Here is a 25,907-nt window from a genome sequence, read left to right on the forward strand (position 1 = left end):
TAAACCAAGAACCTTTCATCAGTCTAAAGGCCCATTCCCACTGGGCCAGATAACAGATAAAAAAAAATCTTCAGATATTTTTCCATTCAAGTGCATGGTAGATATACAGATACAAATAATATATGTTACAGATAAAAAAACAAATGTCTGTGACAGATATATATATTTTTTATCTGTATCTACCATCCACTTGAATGGAAAAATATCTGGAAAAAGAGATTTTTTTTTATCTGTTATCTGGCCCAGTGGGAATGGGCCTTAACAGAAGAATATCCAAAAAATCTATAATCTGTACATTTAAACTATACACACTATAGAATGCCAGGTCAACAATGACTTGATAGGAATGATACAATATCCAAAGCCTGAAGATCTGCTTTACAACAAGGAAGACCTCAGTCAATCACTGCACTGTTTGAGAAGCTTGTACCTCCGTTGTGTAATTGGCCGCGTGTCCCAAAGCGATTTTGAGTGCTTGTAATCTCAGGCATGGTCGTAGAGACCAAAATCGTCCTTCGCAGCCTGCGCAGGCACCTGTCAATCAAGAGCAACGAGGGCTTTCAGGAAACCGGTCGTCTCGTAGAATGGAACCAAATAGCTGTGATGACGGTTGAATGCACACCTCATACGAATGGCCATCGTAAGGAGGATTTTAGAAGCAAACACCTTTCCCGCAAGTTTCCCACGGGTGCTGCAGACGTGTCTGTACGATGGTTTTTTTAAGGGTGCGCCGGGGCGCCCGTAAGCACCCTTCATAGAAAACTGAGCACTATATAACTAAGTATAACTATGAAAGTTTATTTAAAAAAGCTATCTAGGTCTTGTGGATGGTAGAGTAGGCTATTCTACATACCTGCTATACAAAATAAACAAGTGAACTATATATTTATATTTATATAATAAATAAATAAAACATACAAAGGTGAACTATGTTTTATGTTATGCGTGTCGCTTGCTTTGATATAGGTCTATAGGCTACTGAGAAATAGCGCACCACAACACACACTTACATAAAAAAGAACAAGCTTATAGGCTGCCTCATTTGTTAAGTGGCTCCGTGGACCAGTGGGGGTCCCCTCTCCCCAGCTAAAAGGCATGCAGTGATGCGTGAAAGTGGTGATAGAACTCGGATCATCCAGTCGTTAGTCCAACACACAACCGATCGTGCCAACACGACTCAGCGAGAACCGCTCCACTCAGAGACAGTGTGCTGGAGCCAGGCACTCATCATCCTACACTCTGAGAGTTAGCCTACATTTTTGAACCATTGGGTTCCTAACTTGCAAACTTCCAAACTAAAATATAACAGCCCTGCGCCTCTTTAGCCCCTCGTGCGTCGTGCCAACACAACACTGAGGTAAAAAGACAGGGCTGTTATATTTTAGTTTGGACGTTTGGAGTTAGGAACCTAATGGTTCCAAAATTTAACTCACAAGTTGAGAGTGTAGGATGATGATCGCCTCGCTCAGCCCACTCTCTGAGCTCAGCGCTGAGTCTGAAATCAGGCTAGGATGATGAGGGTCCATTGGTTCATATATAACTAATTGTAGCCCTATAATTATTACAGCCAGCCAAGACGGGGCGGACATCAGCCTTTGTAACGGAACTCAGCAGGCTTAATAGCATGACGAGTTGTGGGTTGGACTAATGATTGAGAGCCTCGGGTTCGACTCCCGCTTCAGCAGATCAATATAAACGATACAGAGTTCATTTAGAGAACCAATACTCTAGTCGACAATACTGTAGGCCTAGTTTCAAATTAAAACAAGGGGTGTGTGCGGTCAGTTAGCCTACCAACAGTGCTAAAAGTGTGTTAATTTTCAGTGTTGTATGTTATGTTTTATTGATGGGCCGGCCCGATACAATCACACAAGCCGCTGAAATTCATTTCGGAGCGCAGCTGCTGACGTCCTATCAATCGAAGCCCAGAGCCATTCAAGGAGAGAGTTGCATCATCTCCGTTCACATGGGGCCAGAGTTGGCAGAACTCTCTAATACAAGGCTCTGGCCAGCCTGCTGGCGTGCGAAGGCTGTTTTGCGAGGGGCGCTTACAAGCGCGTTTGAGAAACGCCTTAATCGTAAGGACCGCAGCCGAGCGAAGGCCCTCGTACGACCTGCGCTTTGGGAAACGCAGCCATTATTGAAGATTGCATTGTACTACAAATGTTCCACTTGAGAACTTCACAAGTCATGCTATCGGCAAGACAGTGGATTCTCAGTACATTGTTAGAACATTGACAGTGAGAAAGTAGGGCATTTGTAAAGGTGTTGTTATGTAAATGCTGTTCAGATTCTTTTTTCCAATGAAAAGACGTGTCGAAAAGTGCCTTTTGTTTTCAGTAACAAAAGAGAAGAATGAGCAAGAACAGTGAAAAGAACCTGGGAAAACAAGTATTTCCAGAAACAAATGCAGGAAAAGTACAGGAAATGCTGAAGATTTGAAATGGCACGTCTGTACATTCATTCTGAATGAAGCTTTACCAGATCGACTGCTTCCTAGTGCTGAAAAACTGTCAGACGCAATCACCACGTTTGCTTATTTCCATCACCTCAAGCCACAGCAGGGCCAATAATAAATAATTGCCTCTCGCACCGTTTTGTGGGGATGACTGATTTATCTACAGATGTGTAATCACACCTAATTCTAGCTAGCTTTGACTCGGGCCAGGTGGGATTGCCATTACCCATCAGCCATCAACCAACCGTGTTGCAGCTTTATTACCTACTGTTGCATTGAGAAAGGCTGTTGTTTCTGAAGTGTGAATTAAAGTCCTGTATTCTAAAGTAAGAGTAAGAGTAAAAGTACAAGCACATGAAAATACTGACAATACCAAAGTGAAAGTACAACAAATAGTCCAACTCTTTTACAAATGTACCCAGCGTGACCCGTTGTGAGCTCGGAAGTGGCCTATTTTATATAGAATAATGTATAAAATAGGGCTTGATTAGCTAAAGTACAAAGTAGCCTAACTAGAGAGTACAATATTTGCCTCTGACATAGAGTAGAAGTACAAAGTATTGAGAAATTAGAGTACTCAGGTTAAGTAAAAGTACAGTACTTGAGTAAATGTACTATACTTTACTTACTACTTCTACTGATCAAGTGCTTGAGTGCTTGTACACTAAATATTCCATTATAAAATTCCAATGACTTGAAATGGCTTTGACTATTTGGTCCTGTAGGCTACTAAACTTTTTGCACCACGGTTAGACGGTACCAGAGGAATTCATTGTCCTTTTAAACGATAATGTCATTTTAAGGCATATTATAAACGAAAACTAAAATGTGACAGCTCCAAAATGAATAAGGAAATATGAAAGGTTTTTGCTGTCAGCCATCACCTTTCATGGGGGATAATACAAATTGCATCACAAAACAAAATAAATTGATATGTTTCTTGTTTTTGTTTTCGCCCATTACCAAGGCAGCACTTTAATTCGACAAACAGCTCAGTGAGAGTGTTGAACACAATCGAAGACAATAAACACGCTAATTGCCTCAGAAACCAGGAGGGAACAAAAGATTTAAAATCTCCTTCAAGCCCGGATGATCTGTCAATCACGTTAACCACACCTGAACCCCAGCATCCCTATTCAGATGCCGTGGGGCTCCCAGCCACTCTGAGCTTGAAGATCTAAAGCTATTTTTGGGGCGAAGTGATTTGGGGAAAAAGGAGCAGACCAAGTACAGTTGCAACTCAGGTCTGTTTTACTACGCATAGAGGGTTTAAGTGGTGGATGCCTTTACACCAGGGTTTCACTAAGTGGGTGCCGTGATGCCAGTCCAGGGGTGCCTAATAGTCTAGTGACAAACAGTCAAAAAGTGCTTTCGTTTTCGAGATACCCCTACCGGAGGTAGGACCAAACACAACATAGTTTTTCCTCGTCTCTAAGGTCTCCCATACATGAAATGGATTCTTGTATTCAAATATTTGACTGCAAAAGTGGTGAAATTGATATATAAAGTTATACTCCCCAAATTAAAGATAAAGCCTGTCCGTCTGGGGGTTGAGGCATATAAACTCATGTAGATTCACAATGGAAGCTCTGAGAGGTTTGAAACTTGCCATATTTGATGCCAGGACATCCCTCTACATTCTAGAGAAGACCTATCTAAATTGAAATGGAAGATATAGTCATTTGAAATGTAAATATATGTAGAGTGCTCTATTTACTTTGTAGTGACTCTGACATGGATTGCCATATTAACACATATGAGGGCTTGTTGGAAAGGTGTGGCTCTACTGAACTGAGCAATACCAATTGTGCTGGTAGCACACATACACACAGCTTGCATACTCGTGGAGTTATATCACCAAACGTATATGGTGTCCCAAACGGGGGGAAATGTAAACCATCCTAATGAACACCGATTAGTTTTATTTTCAATTCACTTATCAAGGGTGGAAAATGTTTACAAATTCACTTCAGTAGATGTCCCTAAAATGTATGAAATGTTCGCAAGTTTAGAAAATTTGACATTGTATGCAACCTGAACAATACTGCAGAGAGAAATGCAGGGCTACAGTAGCACTCAAGTTATTTAGCAAACCTGGCTGAGGGAAACCAAGCTCTACCCATTTGATGCTCAATGTTTTCCCATCATAACAGCCTCTTTCAATCCTATAGACATCATATAATTTAACATATTGGTTAAAATTAAGTTATACTACAGTATTTGGCTGCACCTGTTCTCTCTGCATCTTATAGCCTACACGGGCTTCTTCACAAACTGACATGTAAATCATGGCAAATATTTGGGAAAGTGAAAAGATGAGAAGGACCTTGACGAATCAAGAGTGGAGAGTGACCAAGTTTAAAGTTCCATGAAGTGTAATAGAGCCTCTCCGATAGCCCTATATTGACATTGTATGTTGTATGTTGTGCAGCACTTTGGTCGACCCTGGTGGTTTTTAAATGTGCTCTAGAAATAAAATACTTGACTTGACAATACAATAGCAGCACCCTGACTCTGTTTCACCAGAATGGAACAGAGCATTAAGTGGTATCAATAATATGGTTACTGTACATAGAGCCTATCAATAGTGTACAACATAATGTTGTATGTACACAATAATGTACACAATAATCTCAACTCAACAGAGAGATGATGGTGTTCATAAAACCCTGTCTCCATATACAGATGATATACTTTCTTTCTTTTAAAGATTTGTTTTGGGGCTTTTATGCCTTTATTGATAGTAGACTGACAGGAAAGACGGGGAGTGACATGCGGCAAAGATCGTCCGGATCGGAAATTGAACCGGCGACACCGCCAGGCATCCATGCCTATGTGGCATTGCCTAAGTGGTATGCGCCCAAACCAGTAGGCCAGCGATATAGCCTACTTAATATCTTATCATGTATCATGTAGACTGTAGAGTAAATAAGAAAAACAACAGTGAGCAACAAGTTGCAAGTGTTGATAGAGAGAGCATACATGCACCAGAAGACGGAGTAGGGTTGACATTGTTTAACATACGAAACAATTTTTTTCATTTGTGGGAAGACCAGTACAAGACCATAACATCTGACAGCCATTATGACTGGTACAGGTAAGAGTACCAGATACAAGGTCCTTCATGTAGCATCAGAAAGGTTGATGAAGTTGTACATCTTCAGTTGCTCTCGTACAATATCTTTGTGAATGATGCCAAATATCATAAAAGCTGCATTAAACACCACATCTCTACAACTAAGTATAGCAGCTGCTAGACTAAAAAGGTTATGGTGACATACTGAGGTCTGAGGAAGAAATTACCGTAGATGGTCCAACTGAAAAGCTCATACAGCATTACAATTTGTAGAATGACATAGAAGAAAGTCCAAAGTGTGCCCACACTGTGGAGCTGCAGGTAAATCAAGAAAGGGCATGGACCAGTGTCTTCAGTATTTCATCATAAACTTTAGTTTAGTGTCATCACTTCAATTTCTTTAGAGAAAAGAGTTTTGCCAATGACTTCAATTAACTTATAAGCTTTGCCATAGATACTGGTCTGCTGCTGTTTCTTTTGTTTAATCTTGCAGCTGCTATATTTAGTTATGGAGATGTGGTTTTTAAGGCAGCGTTTATGATATTTGGCATCATACACAGAGATATGGGTACGAGAGCAACCACTGATGTACAACTTCATCAATACTTCTTCATATATACTTTTACCCGTATTCTATTAAACAGGTTAAACTATATCAACCATTCTCAGTCTTCTTGATGAGACTTGTACAGATATTGTTTGCTCTACTACGGGGGTTTTCAAACTTTTTTGACTCGGGGCACCCCGGCAAATAACTTTTTCATCCACGGCACCCCTGAACTACGCTGTTAATTTTTAGAATCCTATATCATATTACGCAGCGTAAATATGCACATCTTTCCACCTGAGATACGGCAGGCTATATGTCACGGAGAAATATCTGTTTCCATCAGAACTGACTGAAAATAACGTTATACTGTACTTGACGTTTTTACCCCAGCATCCCTATTCTGGGGGGGAAAGATTCACACAAAAAAAACGTTGCAATGCGTTGTGAGCTTGTGTATCTGCTATTTTTGGTGAAAAGAGTTGGTGAAGAGAGTTGGGGTAGATCAGGGGTAGGCAAACTTTATGATCAAAAGATTTTTTTGACATGTTTGGAGCCACAAAAAGATGTTTGCTTTATACATTGATTTGTGCTTTTTCTGGTCTTTCAATATTACTTTTTTACTGTTATTTATTTGTACTGTTGATAACTTCTCAAAGCAGATCAAGTACACCAATAAGCCATCATGTGTTGGTGGTGAAAGCAAACAACATATCCAAGCATTCATATATTCTTTATTTTCCTTCAATAATTAGTTTCTTATTTTTATCTGGTCTCTAGGCAACAATTGTTTTCCAATAGGAGAATGTTAGATTAAATTATGACTTCTTATTATTAATTATCTTTTACATACTTCTTTGCCCAAGCAACTGGGAGCCATGGGAGAGGACCTACGTAAGAGCCACGTGTGGCTCTAGAGCAGCAGGTTGCCTATCTCTGTTCTATGTAAAGAACTGGGGTAGATGAAGAGAGATGAAAATAACTCAAATACAGTGCAAATCAGGTCTGTATTACTGAAGTGATACAAATGAATTCCAAATATTATCAAATTATTCTGAGGCACCCCTGGAATGGCATCAAGGCACCCTGGGATACCACGGCACCCACTTTGGGAAACCCTGCTCTACTACATGATACATGATAATGTATATTACCTTATTTTGAAGGAAAGTATGTATATGGGTTTTATGAACAACGCCATCTCTCTGTTATGCAACATTTATATAGTACATTGAAGGCCTTTTGCTGTGGCCTCTCTGAAAGTGTGGGTCTTGTTTCTTTCCTTTTTCCAAATGTTTACCACATTGATACGATTTCGAATGTTTGTGGGTCACTCTCCATTCTGTTTAAAACATAAAAATATATAATAAACACTTAAGAATTTGTACAGTATCGATGTTGTACGTACACTATCATTAGGCTCTCTTTACAGTAACAATGTTACCAGTACTATTTAAGTCTTGTTCCATTCTGGTGAAATGGTCAGCTCTATTACACTAAATTAAACTTTAAGCTAGGTCGCTCTTCAGCAAGCTAATTAGCTACTTGATTTGGCAAGTCCTTCTGATCTCTTCACATTCCAAAATATTTGCAATGAGGCACTTGTCAGTTTATGAAAAAGCCCACGTAGGCTATAAGATACAGATAGAACAGGTGGAGCCAAATACTGTAATATAACTCGAATGTAACCAAATGTGTTAAATTATATAAACTAGTCCGAATTGAATGACTTGCTTTAATGAGGATAATCTTTTTCTTTCATAGATATATTCTTTTTCATTGCCCGATTTTGTAACCCATTTTTCACCCAGTGCCAATTGCCTAAACTGTAATCCTGGGCTCTAGTTCTCCCTCTGCTAACCTGGGGAGAGCCCCGAACTGAGCTCATGCTTCCTTCAGTGCACGAGGAGTGAGCAGGCCGCTTCTTGTCACCTGACAGGGGGGAGTTTCCCCAGTTGGACATAGTGAGTGGAAGGAACACATTATTCCAACCAGTTCCTTTTCCCTCCATCAGGCGCCCCGGCTGGCCAGGGGGAGGCATTATAGATTGAGACCAAGATTACTGCATGTTTTTGTGAGGGTATCTACCATAGGAGACACGGGGAGAACATGCAAACTCCACACAAAAAGGCCCTTTCGCCAACCCCACCTAGGATGTGGGTGCTGATGACACGGAGGAGAGAACACGGCCCCAGCGCCCACAGCGTCCTCCGGTGGGAATCGACCCCAGGACCTTCTAGCTGACTGCAGTGCCCCCTAATGAGGATAATCTTGAGCATCAAATGTGTGGAGCTTGGTTTCCCTCAGCTAGGTTTGCTAAATAATTTGAGTGCTACTGTAGCCCTGCATTTCTCTCTGCACTATTGTTCAGGATGCATAAAATGTCAAATTTTCTCAACTTTGGTACATTTCATACATTTTAGGGAATTGTACTCAAGTGAATTTGTAAACATTTTCCACCCTTGATGTGAATTGAAAATACAACTAATAAGTGTGATATTGTAGATTTCATTAGGACGGGGTCTGGGTATATTCAGACCGGACGGTTTACATTTCCCCCCATTTGGGACACCATATACGTTTAGTGATATAACTCCATGAGTATACAAGCTACCTTTACACAATTGGTATTGCTCAGTTCAGTAGAACCACACCTTCCCAATAAGCCCTCATATGTGTTCATATGGCAATCCATGTCAGAGTCACTACAAAGTAAAAAGAGCACTCTACATAGATTTACATTTCCGCCTATTGTAGGTATGTGTTCAAATGACTATATCTTCCATTTCAATTTAGATAGGTCTTCTCTAGAATGTAGAGGGATGTCCTGGCATCAAGTATGGCACGTTTCAAACCTCTCAGAGCTTCCATTGTGAATCTACATGAGTTTATATGCCTCAACCCCCAGACGGACAGGCTTTATTTTTAATTTGGGGAGTATAACTTTATATATAAATTTCACCACTTTTGCAGTAAAATATTTTAGAATCCATTTCATGTATGGTAGACCTTAGAGATGAGGAAAAACTATGTTGTGTTTGGTCCTACCTCCAGTAGGGGTATCTCTAATTTTGGGGGCCAAAGTCACTAGCCTATAAGAATACTTTGATAACATTTGGAATTCATCACTTCATTAACTCACTGGACGCCATAAACGTCTATTACGTCTTTGATCCTTAGTGCCATAAACGTCTTTTACGTCTTTTTAATTAATCAAAAGTTTTATAATTTTTTCATAATTGTAATTTCAAAAAAATCGCTCTAGAAGTTAGCCATGAGCCTCCGTGACCGGAGCGATACGGCCGATTTGACTGTAGCACCAGTGTAACACAGTCCGACGGGAAATCGGTATAACCAAACATTGGTTCCGGCCGTTTAAATGTTATCTTAAAACGTTCGTTTATACACTTCCCGTGCTTCCCTGACGAACTATAAGTACTCCAAAAACTCAGAAAATTCACGGGAAACCAGCGGTGCCATCCATTTGGCGATTGCTATCCTTGATCGCGATCGCCAGGGCTCTAAAGTGTATAGCATGCTAGCTAAAAGGCCTGGCCAAAATGTAAACAACAAGGCCCAAACCAAAAAAAAGATGGACGTCTTCTTCCTTCTTCTGTTAGTTGATCAGATAGTAGGAGACCACCACCTGGTGGTTTTCACATGCCATTGCACTCCAGTTTACACACAGGCCCAGAGACAGCATTCACATATGATGATGATCAAGACATCTTACACATGTTCTATTGAAGCCCAAATCTAATGATAGGATATATATATATAAATATACATGTTTTCCTTTGTAAGAGGGGTAGTGTGGCTTTCGATAGAAGCATAGATTTATATATGTAATTTAAGTACAAAATATGATTTTGGCCCCCATAAAAAGGCAAAATTAAACAAAATGGCTGGCACCAGTTTTGTAGATTTTTAATCAAGGATGGCATTCAGTGAATATCACTTCACTATGCTTGGTAAATCAGTCCTGATTTGCTTTTGTACTTGATGAGTTATTTTTCCATCTACGGCCAACTCCGATCCCTTCACCAAAAATAGCAGATCTACAAGCTCACAACACGTCACAACGTGCATTATTTTCAGTCAGCTCTGATGGAGACTGATATTTCTTCAATATGATGTAAGATCTTTGAAATAACAGTGTAATTCAGGGGTGCCGTGGATGAAAAAGGTTATTTACAGGGGTGCCCTGAGTCAAAGAAGTTTGAAAATCCCTGCTTTACACAACATCACACAGACAGCGTTGCTTTCCCGAATAGGCCTGTCACAATTACTACTTGATTAATTATGTGAACTAACCGCAATTATTTTTGCATAACTCTAAAAACTGTTGACAGACCGACACTCACTGACTGTCTGTGAAAAGCTGTCAACAGTTGAATGTCACCCTCACACAGGGGTGTAGCCAGGATTTACCAACTGGCTATTAGGCCTGGCACAATGTGGGTGGGCACAGATGCGGGCTTGTACATCGGCTATTTTAAAATAGCGAACATTTAAATATTTACATGGACACAATACAGTCATTTGTCACGGAATTTCCCAAGCAATATTTTAGGCCATGGCTACACGAAGCTGGATATTTCTGAAGCTAGACATTTTTTTGTGCTGTTGGGGCTTGCAGCCACATGAAGCTGGATATTTCGGCCGCGAAGCTGGATATTTTTTAAACCGGATAAATAAGTGGAGAGATTGAAAAATATCCGATTCACTGGATCCGTGTATCTCTGAAGACTTTACTGTGTGTGTGCTTGTTAGACCTAGATATCTTTGTCGTGTGGACCTAGATATTTTTCTATGTGGATATCTGAAAAACCGGGATATGTGAAATATCCAGCTCTGTGTAGCCATGGCCTTAGAAATCGCTTCATAATTGACTGACTGAGCACGCACGCACGCACGCACGCACGCACGCACGCACGCACGCACGCACGCACGCACGCACACACACAGCTTGAAGTTCTGTTCTCTTCCTCTACAAGTGTGTGTGCGTGATGCTGCAGCATAAATGGGAGTTTAATCATCTACACTGACTGTCTGATGATTAAAGCACTGTGGTCACTGGAGGGAGGGAGTGTTGATCAGCTTTGGATTAACGTTCCCAAAGACAATTTAATCTCTCCTCCTGCAGCTGAGCTGTTTCATCCAGACCATCTATCTATAAACTCCACACAGTGAGTGAGTGTTGTCTTTACATAGCTGGAGAATCTTCCAACAAACTAATTAACTAACTAACTAATCTATCTTGTTAATTAACGCCCCCACATGATTATAGTACAGCGTCACGCAAAAGCATAAAAAAGTAGCAGATCTGAACGTACGAAACGAGGCACGAAGCGAGGCGCTTCGAGCTTGTCAATCTGCTAATTTCGCTATTTTTTTTTTATTTTGAATCCTGAAAAGGTTTTCCAAGTTTTCCACCCGGCCGAGACAGAGTTATACTTGGTTTCTGCCATGCAGAATGTGTTCTAACATTGAGCAAATGGACTGTTTGTTAATGAGTAACTACACCCCAAAAAGCACATTTCCAGCTTAAAACCAATGTATTGGTATTAAGTAAACGCTGTCAACTGATCCAGGGCCAAATCATGACATTTTAGGGCAAAGTTGTTGGATCCTAGAGAAGCTTGTTCTAAATTCCAATGACGATTAACCACTGGCATTGCAACTGGCTGTTCAGCATTGTCAGATGTTAATTTACGGAAGTGATTCTTTTTAATGTCAAGGACCCCCAGTTTGATATGCAATAGGCCACTGCAGACCCCCATTTGATATGGTTGTGAACCCAATCTACACTCTAAACAATGAAAAACAAAATGGACCCTTCCATTCGTACACCCTCTGAGTTTGAGAATAGTAAGGGTCTGTTTGGTTCCATTCGTAAACTCTTGGAGTTACAGAAATCTAAGGGTCTCTTTGGTTCCTATAACCATCAATCATTTAGCCTGGCTTGCTCCTGGAACCCCCTCAAGGACCCCTGGGGTCCCTGGAAACCACAGTGAGAACAGGTAATCTACACAGACAGGACACAAAGAAGTGTGTCTTCTATCTCCAGTCTGTCTGGAAGACTCAAGCCGTTGTGGGGGAATTCCTAGCGCAGGCGCACTTTTTCTAGCAAAATCCCCAGCATTTGGTCTGCTTTAATGTATAAGTAAGTACTGTATGACTACACTTTAATACTGTATTAGAACACAGCCTAACAGTTTAACCCATTCAGAACGGGTACACAATTTGTGTTTCATTATTTTATGCTTTAACTATTGAAAAATAGCAGATATACAAGCTCACAGCGCGGCACCGAGTGCCGCGCTGCGAGCTCGTAGATCTGCTATTTTTGAAGAATCGTGAAAATTAGAATTTTGACCCGATTCTATAAGTGTCTTTTGAATCCTTCTAAGGTTTTTTTTAAAAACCTATATTTCTATGTCAGCAATCTGGCCAGCCATCGTCAAAGAAAAGGTCCTTATCACTCAACTGGAGCTCAGTTAGTCTGTTCTTTAGAGACTACCATGTCAGTGGTTCTCAAACTTTTTCATGTGAAGTACCCCCAAAATTATATGTATTTGGCCACGGACCCCCATCTCAAAATATTTAGTTCCAGGGACCACCCAGAAGCAAAATTTGAGTTACAAACGTTCGCTTTGAAAATACATATATTCAAAGATTTGCACACATTTTCACGACTTTTTTCCAAAAATAGCAGATCTACAAGCTATTTTTCACTGGTTAAAGCATTCAATAATCCTAGGCCTAAATGGGTTTATGTGTAAGTACTGTGTGAGAACACAGCTTAAAAGCCCCAGGGCTTTGAAACCTGTGTAAAGTCGACCTGAACATGACAAGGAGTGGCACTGTGGTGCAGAGGTACTGTATTCAAAAAAAGAAAAAGGAAAAAAAAAAAGGAAAAAAAGTGTCACACATTCTGGCTCCAAATGCAGTTTTATTCATTGACGGCAGGCCAAAATATCAATACATAAATCTGCATATGCAGCCAGAGTGTGAAACTCTTTTTATTTCCCAGTGGACACCACCTCACCACAGCTCTTGCAGTGTGTTAATGCTAGCTACCCCAGAATAGTCCAGGCGTTTCGGGCAGTATTTAATCGTGCACTTTATGAAAGAAGCATGACATTTGGCACACAGTTAGAACATGCCATATGGAACATTTTTGGCTATAGGGGCATCGCAGATTTGTCTTTGGAAACTTGTGGGAGCCAATCAAAGTTGGGGCCTCAAAGACTTTACTAAAAATAAATATGCTTTAAGTAGCATGTGAGGGGTCGAACTAGGTGTTTTTCGGGATTCTGAATCCAATGCAAGCATTCGTTTTGCCCGAAAAACATTACTTAGGCTAAAAACGGTCCCCATAAAACTATGGTTTAGTGATGAGTCATCACTTTTCACCACAGATAGGAATGTTTTTTTGTGCAAAACAAAAGCTTTGGATTCAGAATCCTGAAAAACACCTAGTTTGACCTCTCACATACTTAAAGCATATTTATTTTTTGTATTATAGTACTGTATAGTTAAGTCTTTGAGAGCTCAACTTTGATCCCACAAGTTTCCAAAGACAAATCTGCGATGCCCCTATAGCCAAAAATGTTCCATATGGCATGTTCTAACTGTGTGCCAAATGTCATGCTTCTTTCATAAAGTGCACAATGACTAGAAGCGTCATTTCTGTAGGAAAAAAAAGAGGTGGCAAAAAAGTGACAACAGCATCACACAAAAGCATAAAAATTAGCAGATCCTCAAAGCATCATGTTAACGAACGTGAAAGTAGGCCTACAGTAATAAAGTAGGAAAGTAAGTAACACACACACGCACGCACGCACGCACGCACGCACGCGCGCACGCACGCACGCACACACACACACACAGCGTCTCCGCCGTTTGTGGCAACTGCCAACTATAGCATAGACGGCACAATACTTTGCCAACCTTTTTTGCCTCCCTTTTGGGCATCCCAAGTTGTTGAAACCCTCTAGAAACCAAACAAATAGTCTGCATCTACTGTATAGCCCAGCTCTGTGACTCAGCTCATCCATACCTGCCAACACCCCCGATTGTCATGGGAGACCGACAGTATTTTTACTCGCACTGTGCTCCTGATCAGGCACGTGCACACATAGACATCAAAGGGGGCTTGAGCCCCTGCCCTTTTACCCGTCTGTAAAAAGTGCCCTCTCCAGACCATAGAATGCAGTTTTCACTATGGTGAAAGAAATGCAAATGCCCTCTTTCCATGCCGTACCTGAAGGCAGCATTCAAGAGAATTGCCTTTTCCATATTCGATTCGATATTTTCACCAAAAGGCCCTTTTAGAACATTCAGCCCCTGCCTCTCATAACATTCTCTGCACGTCCCTGCCCCTGATTGCAAATTCCTCCCATTAATCTTGTGGTTTCATGTGCAAAGCATGTGTAAACAACCCAGCCTGACCGGCCACTGCGCTGGGCTGGGCTCAAACCCACTCTGCTCAGTTTACTGCTGAAAAGTGGAAATGGAAGAAAGCGTTCCCAAGAAGACAAATTACACTTCTGTATCTCAGTCCACTTGGTGCAAGAGTTTCCCCTTCCTAACCCCAATAAATCCATATTCTTCTAAATGCTAGCAACGCAGGCACACACACGTGCACGCGCATGCACGCGCGCACACACACACACACACACACACACACACACACACACACACACACACACACACACACACACGCACACGCACACACACGCACATGCACACACCTTTCACCACTTATTTGCACATTTTCCTATTCATTCATTGTATTGTGTGCTATGCAGTTAAGTCTAATTAAAAATCCATTTTAATATGCCGTCCCTGTATTTATATTAGTCTGTAGTGTAGGTTTATATGGGGTCATTGTGAGTAAACTATACACCATTTGCAGATAAAGACAGAAAATCGTCTCTCTTTCTTCACTTGGGTAGGTACTGTAGGCTACACTCATCCAACACAAAGTTATACAGTAGTCTAATGAAGGAGAAACTTTCAGACGTGGAGACGATATGCATACAAGAACTGAATTTTAGCTTAAAATGTGAATGCAGCGATCGATCGGGTGGTGCACAGTGGCGAAGTCCCTGCCCGTCACCGCGGGGTTGCGGGTTCGAATCCACAGCGCTGCATGCATCCAAGCTTTGTCGAGTGTAGTCTAGACCAGTGGTTTTCAATCTTTTTCACATCAAGGTCCATTATTTATTCCACATTTGGGCCACGGACCACCATTTGATGAGATTTTGCCTCTCAGACCCCAAGACGTGGAGAATATTTTGTTATCGTTGGATTACGATTTTGTCCACAATTCCACATGCGGCCCTCACCTTCACTTAATGCGGCCTGCAGGTTAATATTGGAATACTGATATATTATTGATTTCAGCTGTTACATTTCCAAACGTGCACACTTGACCCGCTTTAATTGCTTCTGTATTAGTAGCTTAATGACAAGTATAAAAAAATGACATGTCTTTCTTATGTTGAATGGAACATACTGTACGTATAGCTAAATGCATTTAAAGTGAAATGAAAATGTAACTTTTCAGGATTCCAATTCAAAAATAGCAAAACAAAAATCAGGATTCCAATTCAAATATAGCTAAAATAGCAGATCTACAAGCTCGCGGCTATTTTTGCTACTTTTGTGTGACATAAGGTAGAATGACGGAGTAGAGCATTCATTTACAAAAAAGGTTAAATTCGAGATAACTGCCCGATAGTATATGCAATGTGGCCCTCTGGAGTGAGTGTGGAGATATAGTGGCCCTCTCCATCATTAAAGTTGCCCACCCCTGCTCAACGTCCTCCCGGTGGGGGCTCATCACTAGCAGGTGAGGCAGCAAGGATTCAACAGAGGTGACAACACACAAACTGGGGAGAAGAGCAACAAAAAGAGAAAAGAAATAAAAGTAACTATTTTCAGAAACAGCCAGATGACCTCTGACCCCTATGACCTCACTACTCACAGTCAGAAGGAGCGGCCGGCTCTCCTTGACGGCGCCGACGCAGCCCAGGCAGCCGATCACCATGACGATGGTTCCCACGGCGATGAGCAGGTTGGCCGCCGACAGGGTGGGCAGGGACGACGACAGCGTGGCAAAGTTCCCCTGGGTCACCGAGAGCCACACCCCCACGCCCAGTATGCCACACCCTCCCAGCTGGAAGAGAGAAGAGAGGAAACGCACCCACACGTTAATCACACATTTAAAAAAATACATAAATAAAACACAATTTCGGGAAAAAAAGACCATCCATACATCCATCCATTGCGGGGACAACAGTTCCGGCAGAGAGCTTCACTGTAAAAGCTGCGTAAATTTAACTCCAAGGGGGTACGATTGGGTACGAATCATCGATTTAGTTACAGAATTGTAATGGTCCATTTGGTTACTAACAATCAATCAATTTAGCATTTAACTTCCCGTATCTCTGAACAACATTAGCCACTTCCTCCTGGGGGATCCCGAGGCGTTCCCAGGCCAGTGTTGAGATGTAATACCTCCATCTGGTCCTTGGTCTACCAGGGGGGTCTCTTCCCACTAGACCTCGCGGGGAGACGCTCGGGAGGCTGGCCACTTTCCAAGTGAAGGAGCAGCAGTTTTTTCATCTACCAGATATTTGTTGTGGATTCTTTCTGGATCAGGGGATTCAGGGCCCATTTGAATAATGTTGAAAGCGTTCACATTTTGAAAGCATGTTTATTTGAATGATTAATCAGTCAATCGATGGTGTTTCAGTTTGGATCAGTGGGTCCTATTTATCTTTATCACAATGAAAACTCACTTTTTTCAAGTGTTTTTTGGACAATTATTTGGGGTCCCACTTGCAGTGTCCTCATAACCCACCCCTGGCCCACAGGGTTGGGGTTCGCTGTAGTGAGCTATAAGTTTGTGGGCTAATTTTCAAATAGTTGAAGTTATAAAATAGAGCCTAAGTGGTAAAGATCCACACATCAGAGAGTATGTATCTGGAACAAATATGCATAATACAGCATCCAGGCGCGCACACTGTCGCACTCTCATACGCACACCCTCACACACACACACACACACACACACACACACACACACACACACACACACACACACACACACACACACACACACACACACAGACACACACACACACACACACACACACACACACAGACAGACACGCATGCACTCTCACACGCTCACACAATCTGCACTTTGCCAGATCTCCCGAAAGGCAACCAGATTTACATGGCTAAACACACGATTATTGTTACTCCCCCAGTCTCTCTCTCTCTCTCTCTCTCTCTCTCTCTCTCTCTCTCTCTCTCTCTCTCTCTCTCTCTCTCTCTCTCTCTCTCTCTCTCTCTCTCTCTCTCCCCTTTTCGTTCTATTTCCAGCTTTAACACCAGATCTGTTTTAATGAGGGCTGTTGGAGTTGGAAGTAGGGCACACAGACCATGAATAAAAACCACTCAGAGACAATTGCACAGGGCTCCACTCACTTAGACAGGCTTGTGTTAACGATCTGCCATGACAGGAGTATTCACACAGTTTGGAAATGAAGAGAGGACCCGCTCTCACTCTCTCTCTCTGTGTGACAGTCTCTCACTCTCACATCCCCGGTGGAAACTTCTCTAATGCACTGCTTCTCCAACTGTTTTGGCTCAGTAAGTGACCTCCTCTCTGAACCAAGTGCCCCATCTTACCCGACTACTACAATTTGCTTGGAAAACGGCAAGAGAATAACAACAGAAAGCATATCGTCGTTGTCGGGTAGAAACCTTGTATCTCCAAGTTTCAAATTTGTATGTTCTCTTGCAAAGTAAAGCCCTGCTTCATCGTACAAGGCTGTTGCACAAAAGGGGTGAAAACAGCAGATCTACAAGCACACAACGCCTCGCACCGCGAGGTGTTGTGTGCTTGTAGATCGGCTTTTCACTAGTTTAAATCATTTTTAAAATGAAAAATGCAAAACGAACGGTTTTGGACATACAAGGTTTTCACCCGACAACGACAATATTATTGTTGCTATTACGCTGAAACCTCCATTTTTAACTGTCTGTGTGTGTTATTTTCCAGTAACACACCTACTTGATCATACTACATTGTCACACACAAAGGCCTCAAAAGTAGCAGGCGTGAAGCCGAAGCGACACATTTTGAGATTGTAGATCTGCTGGCTTTTGCAGTTTTTTTGTGAAACATCAACACTTTGCCCATTTGAGAAACACGGGCCCGTGAGCAGAGTGAAGAAATTCAATTCATAGTTTGAGCACGTTCAAAATGACCAAGGTCAACCAAACTGCTGTACAGGTCAAAACAAAAAAGACAAGCTAAATATGACGCAAAAGAGAAGCAATCATTACACAGCATTAAGGCCAAAGCAAAGAGAGCCAGGCCTTGGGTCGAAGGCAAGGGGAAAATAATGAATCAGTAATATGGATTTTTAAAAAAAACACTTGGCCTATGGACTGGCCAGTGCGGATATGGCAGGGACAGCCTGTTTCAAAGGTCAAAACCTAAGAGGCAAATATTGTACAAAAAATATTTGAAAACTTTAGTTACTACTAGTTACTTTTAGATTTAGATTATTATTACAAAACATACACTAACTCTATGCATTTCGGCCATTTGAAAATACCAGCTGTAGATCGGCTGTGAGCTTGTAGAACGGCTATTTTCAAAAGGATTTTTATACACACATGAAGACCTGTGAAATGGGACATTCTGCATAATGAGTACTTTTTACTCTTGGTGCTTTAAGTACATTTTGATGCCAATAATGTTGTACTTTTACCCAAGCAAATGTCAAATGCTGGACTTTTACTTGTAACAGGGTATTTCTACATTGCATTATTGATACTTTCACTTAAATAAAACATTCGAGTACTTCTTTTCCCACCAGTGGCCTTCAAGAAGTTCTGCGGGGAATGGCACAGCCATGATGCAGCCCATTTTGAACTTTACAAAAAACAAACATTAAAAAAGCTTTAAATCAATTCCGAGGTGGACAGGGAGCCAGTGGCGTGAGGCCAAAAGTCGGGGTGAAGTGAGTACACATGTGGACTCACTTCTTTTGACCAGTGAGGAGGCGGCAGTGGCAGTCTGAACGAGCTGCAGGCTGCCATGGCAACGGCTGATCGATAACAACGATGCACGGGGAGTTACAGTAGTTTAGTCTGGATGACATGATGGGAGCATAGAAAACACTCACTCTGCTGCCCGCCTGCCAGTGGTGTAAAGCAACTGACAACATAATTACTTAACTCATTTAATGCCACCCTTTCACCACTAGAGGGGGCCAAGTGTGCCACAGACAATCCCATAGAGATATGCTGGTATATGCAGAAGCCCTGCAGCCATGACTTGCCTAAACACTTTCCTTTGTGCATGTACAGGAAGAGGATGAAGTTAGCTTGAAGTTAGCTATTGGCTACCAAGCATTTTAAAAGCCTTATTTTCGTCAACTTAGCCATGATTAAACCTTGCACACCTCATGCATGGGAAAAAAACAGAGAAGAATGAGCTCTAAAAAATCCAATGCAATCCTGGATTGCATTGTTGTGGGTTTGTGCAGTTTGTTCACAGCTTTCAAACAAAAAAATCCGATTGGAAATCCGTTCAGGCATTCTTGTGATAATAGCCATTATGTTTTACACTGTTGTGAGCTTGGAGGTCTGCTACCTGAGTTGTATGGGGGTTGTATGGGGGTTAAACATGCAAAATCGCGATTGAAATCATGTTCACTAGTTTTGATGGGGTCCAAAAAAAAAATTCAAAAAAAAATTTTCAATTTTTTTTTTTTTTTTTTTTTTTGAATCACGTGTATACACGTGATTGGCACTGTGGGATGCGCTAATATATCACGTGTATACACGTGATTGGCACAGAATGAGATTTATTAAGTACCATACTAAAGTACAATGTTGAGGTATTTGTACTTTACTTGAGCATTTCCCATTTCCAATACTTTTACTTCTAGAACAAAGGGGATCTACAGCGCACCTCAGCCTACACGGCTAGTCTGGTGCATCACAGGAGCAGGGACTGATGTATGCAGAAGAGAGAGACACTGGAGCAGCTCAGACGGTTCTAACCTTTTATTCAGGTGCCAGTATACAGGAGTGACTAACGTTTCGATGCTAGTGCATCTTCATCAGAGTTTTACTTCTACTCCACTACATCTCGGTTTCAAATTTTGTACTTTTACCACTATTCTTTTATTTATTTTTTTATAGCTTGCAGATCGTCTATTTTCAAATATTTTTTACTTTAACTTTTGGTACTTTAAGTACATTTTGATGCCAGCACATACTTTTACTCAAGTGCATTTTGAATTCCAGACTTTTACTTGTAACAGAGTGTTTCTATATTGCAGTATTGATACTTTTACTTAAGATGTGTGAGTACATTTTTCACCACTGCCGCCTCCTCACAGAACCCGTTCCAGAGACCACATCAGCCCAGTCCTCCATGACCTTCACTGGCTCACCGGTCAAACACAGAATTGATTTCAATTCTGATTTCACCACATACAAGGCCCTCAACAATCAGGCTTCCCACTACCTCTCCAACCTCCTCAAAACCCATGTTCCCTCCTGCTCCCTCAGATCTGGCGATCGATGACAACCTTTTTCCCTCAGAAAACTAAGAAACGCACCTTGGGTGATGGGTCTTTTTCAGTCGCAGCCCTCACCCTCTGGAACTTACTTCTACCTCACATCAAAGCTGCCTAACAGGGACATGAAATTTATAAAAGGGCATTTTGGTGGGGGCACAGTGGTGCAGTGGTTAGCACTTTGCCTCACAGCCAGAAGATCCTGGGTTCGATTCCCAACGGGGGAAGCTGTGGGCGCTGGGGGCGTGTTCCTCCACCCGCGTCATCAGCACCCACACCCTAGGTGGGGTTGGCGATAGGGCCTTTCTGTGGTGAGTTTGCATGTTCTCCCCGTGCCTCCTTGGGCATAGGCCCTTACACAAAAACATGCAGTAGTCCTGGTTTCTATACTACCTCCCCCTAGCCAGACGGGTGCTCCCCAATGTCCCCTGGCGCGGCAGGGGGAGAGCGGAAACCAGGACTACAGGTTAGGTAGTCGCCGGGTGAAAAAAATGGGTTGCAAAAAACGTGGGATAAAAAACATTTTTTTTAAAAAGGGCATTTTGGTGAAAATATCGAAAATAGCAGACCTCCAAGCTCCAAGTCACAGCGCAACGCATTGTGAGCTTAATTTTGGAGGTTGGCTATTTTCGGTACTTGATACCATACTGAACTAAGCATAATCAAGTGAATGTTGGAGATACTGGCGTAACAGCATGGATTTCTACACAGAGAGGGCAATTTTTCAACATAAGATGTTGCATTCAAGTTCAGGAGAGTAAAAACTGCATTCATGGCACTTTTTACATGCGGATAAAAGGGCAGTGGCTCAAGCCCCCTTTGATGTCTATGTGTGCATGTGCCTGCTGCCTAACTCCACTCAAATCTCCCTTTATTCTTAGCCTTTAGTTTTAGCCTCTTTCTAGCCTTTTTCTCCTCTCTTAATACGTTTTTTATTTTGTTTTGTTTGACGGATTTGGCCCGCCAATGATTATTATATATAACACATTCTTAAATAAAACAAAGATCATTCTACAGTGTGTGCAGATCCACAGCAAGATTCCTTATTGGAATACCTTATGGCAGGTTGAGATAAATGACTTCCTAAAATGCTCAGTAATGCCTGTTAGTAGTACAAAAAAAAAGAAGAAGAAAAAAGCCAAAACAATCCATCATGTGATAATTTGCCCATTGTGCAAATATGCAAATATGGTCAATGCAACAGTCCAATTAAAAACCCACGTAACATGCTGTAGAAACTGCTTGATCAGGATTACTTGATTTAATTTAACTCTGAGAGTGTACAATCTCAAAGTTAAACAAAAAAGATTTTATGGGTAACATCCATACATACAGTACAGTACAGCAATTCTCATGATTAATTAATGGCACGATAAATATTTAATACTCATCACATTAAACCTAATTAATTATGAGCTAATGCCGGTTATATAGACACAAACGTCTTCAAATCACTTAAACATGTATTTTCATAATAAGATGCAGACACATGGTAATACATACAGCCGTTTCTACCAAAGAATTCACTTTAAATGAGCCGTTGGATTTTAAAGCAGAACGTTTATATGGATTCAAATATTCCTCTATATTAATTCATATCCCCGAACACGGTCAATTTGAATGAACGAAACGATATCATTTAAACCAGCATCTTCTGCCAACTCTTGCTGAGTTGGGGTATTTCTATGTGTCTATTGTATTATTGCGACCGTCAGGTCGCATTTACTACCAAAACCTCCACCGGCTGTCTGTCAGTCTGTCCGTCATGTCACACTTTTCCCCAACTCATATCTCCGCCACCGTTGCCCCAAGACATGCCAAACTTTGCACACACACTCCTTGCCTGCCAATCCACAACCTCCACCTCTCACGTCATACGGGCAGCCATAGTTACACCTGGAATGTTGAATCTCCATATATGGAGATAACCTACGCATCACACAAAGTCTGACCTCACCAGCCCATACTTGGGCATGGACGACTTATATCTCCATATACGGAGATGGCCATATATGGAGATACGATGACATCACAGAGTCCACAGCTGATGAAGTGGCGTGATGTCATACAATACACAAACAAGCCCTATATAAAGGGGCAATTCTCACCAGGGAAGAGAGCATTCCCCACTAGCTGAGTATCTTAAGATGGTTGGATGTGATGATAAGCTATAAGCTTAGTTGATCCTGGCGATAAGGTCTGAGTCGAGGAATGCTCTCTTCCCTGGTGAGAATTGCCCCTTTATATAGGGCTTGTTTGTGTATTGTATGACATCAAGCCACATCATCAGCTGTGGACTCTGTGATGTCATCGTATCTCCATATATGGCCATCTCCGTATATGGAGATATAAGTCGTCCATGCCCAAGTATGGGCTGGTGAGGTCAGACTTTGTGTGATGCGTAGGTTATCTCCATATATGGAGATTCAACATTCCAGGTGTAACTATGGCTGCCCGTATGACGTGAGAGGTGGAGGTTGTGATATTTGTGGAGATAAGCGACCAACGGTCGCTTATCTCCCGATTAGGGAGTCTTACTGGTACTAGTACCTACAGTATATATCTACAGCAGGGGTTCCCAAACTTTTTTGTCTCAGGGCACCTCATGAATATTTTTTTAATCTGAGGCACCCCTACACTATAATTTTCACTCCCAGCACCTCGGGGGGTGGAAACCTTGGTATGTCCAAAACCGTTCGTTTTGTATTTATCATCTATAAAACGTACTAGTTTTGTGCGACAGTCATCTACAGTACCTATAGATAAGTATCCTTTGGGAACAAACAGTTCCCATAGGGCCTATCTCCTGTTTCTGTAGTGTGAGGAAGCCTAATGTACAATTACTCTCCCTGGACGTGATGTACAAGTACACCCCCTGGACATGATGTACAATTACACCCCCTGGACATGACGCCAGTATGTCCACATAGACTTACCCCCCAATCCAACATCCAACCCTTGATTCTAAGTGCCTTTGTGCCACGCATGGATGCATTGGGTACCATTGAACCCCGCTGGGGATTGAACCACAACCTCCCAGTCTCAGGGCGGACACTCTACCCGCAAGGCCACTGAGCTGGAGCAGAACTACACAGTATAAAGAAATGGTGTCTGATCCTGTTGACTTGAAACATTCAGGCGTGTCGACTGTGGGCTGGAAAAGTGGCCCAGGTTGTTCACTGTTGAGTGATTTATACGTTCTTGCTACCAGTGTCATGTGCAGAAAAGAACCAAAAATAGCTGATCTACAAGCTCGCAACACGCCACACAGCAACGTGTTGTGAGCTTGTAGATAAGCTACTAATAAATTAACCACGATTCATGCAATTTGCCCACAATTGACACAACGTATATGTATTTCTTTTAACCAAAAATACAAATATTGTGTACTATTCTTTGTTTGCTAGTCCCAAGCTTTCTGTAATTACTTATTAAGCAAATGCAAATACCTTGTTTTCAAAAGTCCGAACAACACAATCTGAATTTTGACACTTTTTAAATATTCTTTATGCAACTCATATGTAAAACTTTGTATAAATTAACGCTTCAGTGCCATCTGAGTTCCATGATGATAGGGTTGATATCAGTTCAAATCTATTTTAAAATGGCATATATTTTATGTACTTAACAATGAAAGTACAACATCCACATCTAGATCCGTCCAAACTGTATTTCTGCTCTCAAATATGCTTTTACAAACTTTTAAACTAGTTATTGTAAATGTGAAATGAATCAACTTCACTAAAACTTTATCAGAAGTTATTTTCTGATAACACATAGCCTACACAGGAGGGAACCGAAAGAGTTTGGAATCTGCCGAGCCGAGAGCTTCCCAAACTTTTCAGACTCAAGACCCCAAGATAATTTTTTTCTCCTCAGGAGGACCCCAAAGATACATTTCCCAGGGATGAGGACCAAAACTTAGAAAAAGACCATTACGAGAAAAAATAGATACACAAGCTTGCTACTGTATTTTTGATCATTTGCTGCTTGCTATTTTTGATCACATTTCTGATCATTAAGTGGGCAGAAACGTTCCATACGGAGGAAAGCCTGGTTTTTCTGGATCTAGGCCACGCCTAGATCCCCCCCCCCCCCCCCCCCCCCCGCCCCCAACCCCCTTTGTTTTTTTTCTTTTCCCTGTCCACGATATTTTTCTGTTGTCTTTTGTCAAGACAGTTTGATGTTTGCAAAAACTTATGGTGAAAATAGCCAATAATATCTGTTGTCCAAGTTGTACTTCTCTCCATGATATCATTATGTACGTTAAAAAAAACAAAACCACGATATCATCATGTACATTAAAGGATATCCGTCACCAACTAGATTAGAATATTGTCTCAGACTCCTCTTTCCTCATCAACTACTGATTGATCCAGAATTCCTCCTCCACCTCCTAAATGCTAAATCCATACCTAACCTCAGCAGTCGCTACCAGTTAGAATAAAACATGGATGATATCGTCTCTGTCGGATGGATACCTCATTATGTCCAGAACTGTGACTTTTCAGGATTAAATTTTAAAAGCATCAAAAATAGCAGATCTACAAGCTCAAAGCTTATGTATCTGATCTGATCTGATCTTTTGTGTGACGCTGTACAGTTAGTAGTATGGTCAAATAGGGCTTAATTTATGAAGAACGAAAAAAGAAACAAAAAATATATATAGATTATGGAGATAAGAGGTTTCTGCCCGACAACAACAAAATACAAACTAAGTAGACATACCTATTCCAAGAAGTTACTTGAAGAAACTTGTCGGATTCATCAAATTACAAGGGGAATCATTTTGGAGGAGTTTAAACCGGATCAGAATTGCAATAGTTGATCCCAGTCTAGGTCCTTTACAGGCCCTTCTCTCTCCTCAGTTTCTGCTTTCCCATGAAATTGGAAGTTACAGTTGGGGGTGAAGAAAGAACTCACATGCCGTGTGCGAGCAGCTTAAAAGTGAAGTGTTATGATCCCTGCTGACATTCACACTTTGAATCAGGCTGAGAATCTACACTAGCTGCCAGTCTGTGAGGATGTCTTAGCCTTTACTGTACCTCTAAACCCCAAAACCTGGATGCAGTTCTTAAAGTTATACTATGTAACATTTTTTATAAAACAAATCTTAAAATTGTCCTAACTGTTAAATCGCTAAAGCTTTAGAACACCCACTCTGTTATTTTCAGCTTCTAAAGCATTCTTTTTTGCGGCAAA

At 41.4% G+C, this 25,907-nt stretch overlaps 1 protein-coding gene across 1 annotated transcript in view; it reads right to left on the minus strand.

Moving 5' to 3' along the window:
• tspan4a (tetraspanin 4a) overlaps positions 1 to 25,907 on the minus strand; it is a gene marked incomplete at its 5' end in the record, with an annotated part of 330,035 nt that overhangs the window by 126,921 nt on the left and 177,207 nt on the right. Inside the window, one exon of the mRNA XM_080730704.1 lies at positions 16,079 to 16,270. Within this exon, the coding sequence (XP_080586830.1) occupies positions 16,079 to 16,270 (192 nt within the window). The remainder of the gene's footprint in view (positions 1 to 16,078; positions 16,271 to 25,907) is intronic.

Source organism: Nannobrachium achirus (assembly GCF_963921795.1).
Source record: "Nannobrachium achirus genome assembly, chromosome: 7".
NCBI lineage: Eukaryota > Metazoa > Chordata > Actinopteri > Myctophiformes > Myctophidae > Nannobrachium > Nannobrachium achirus.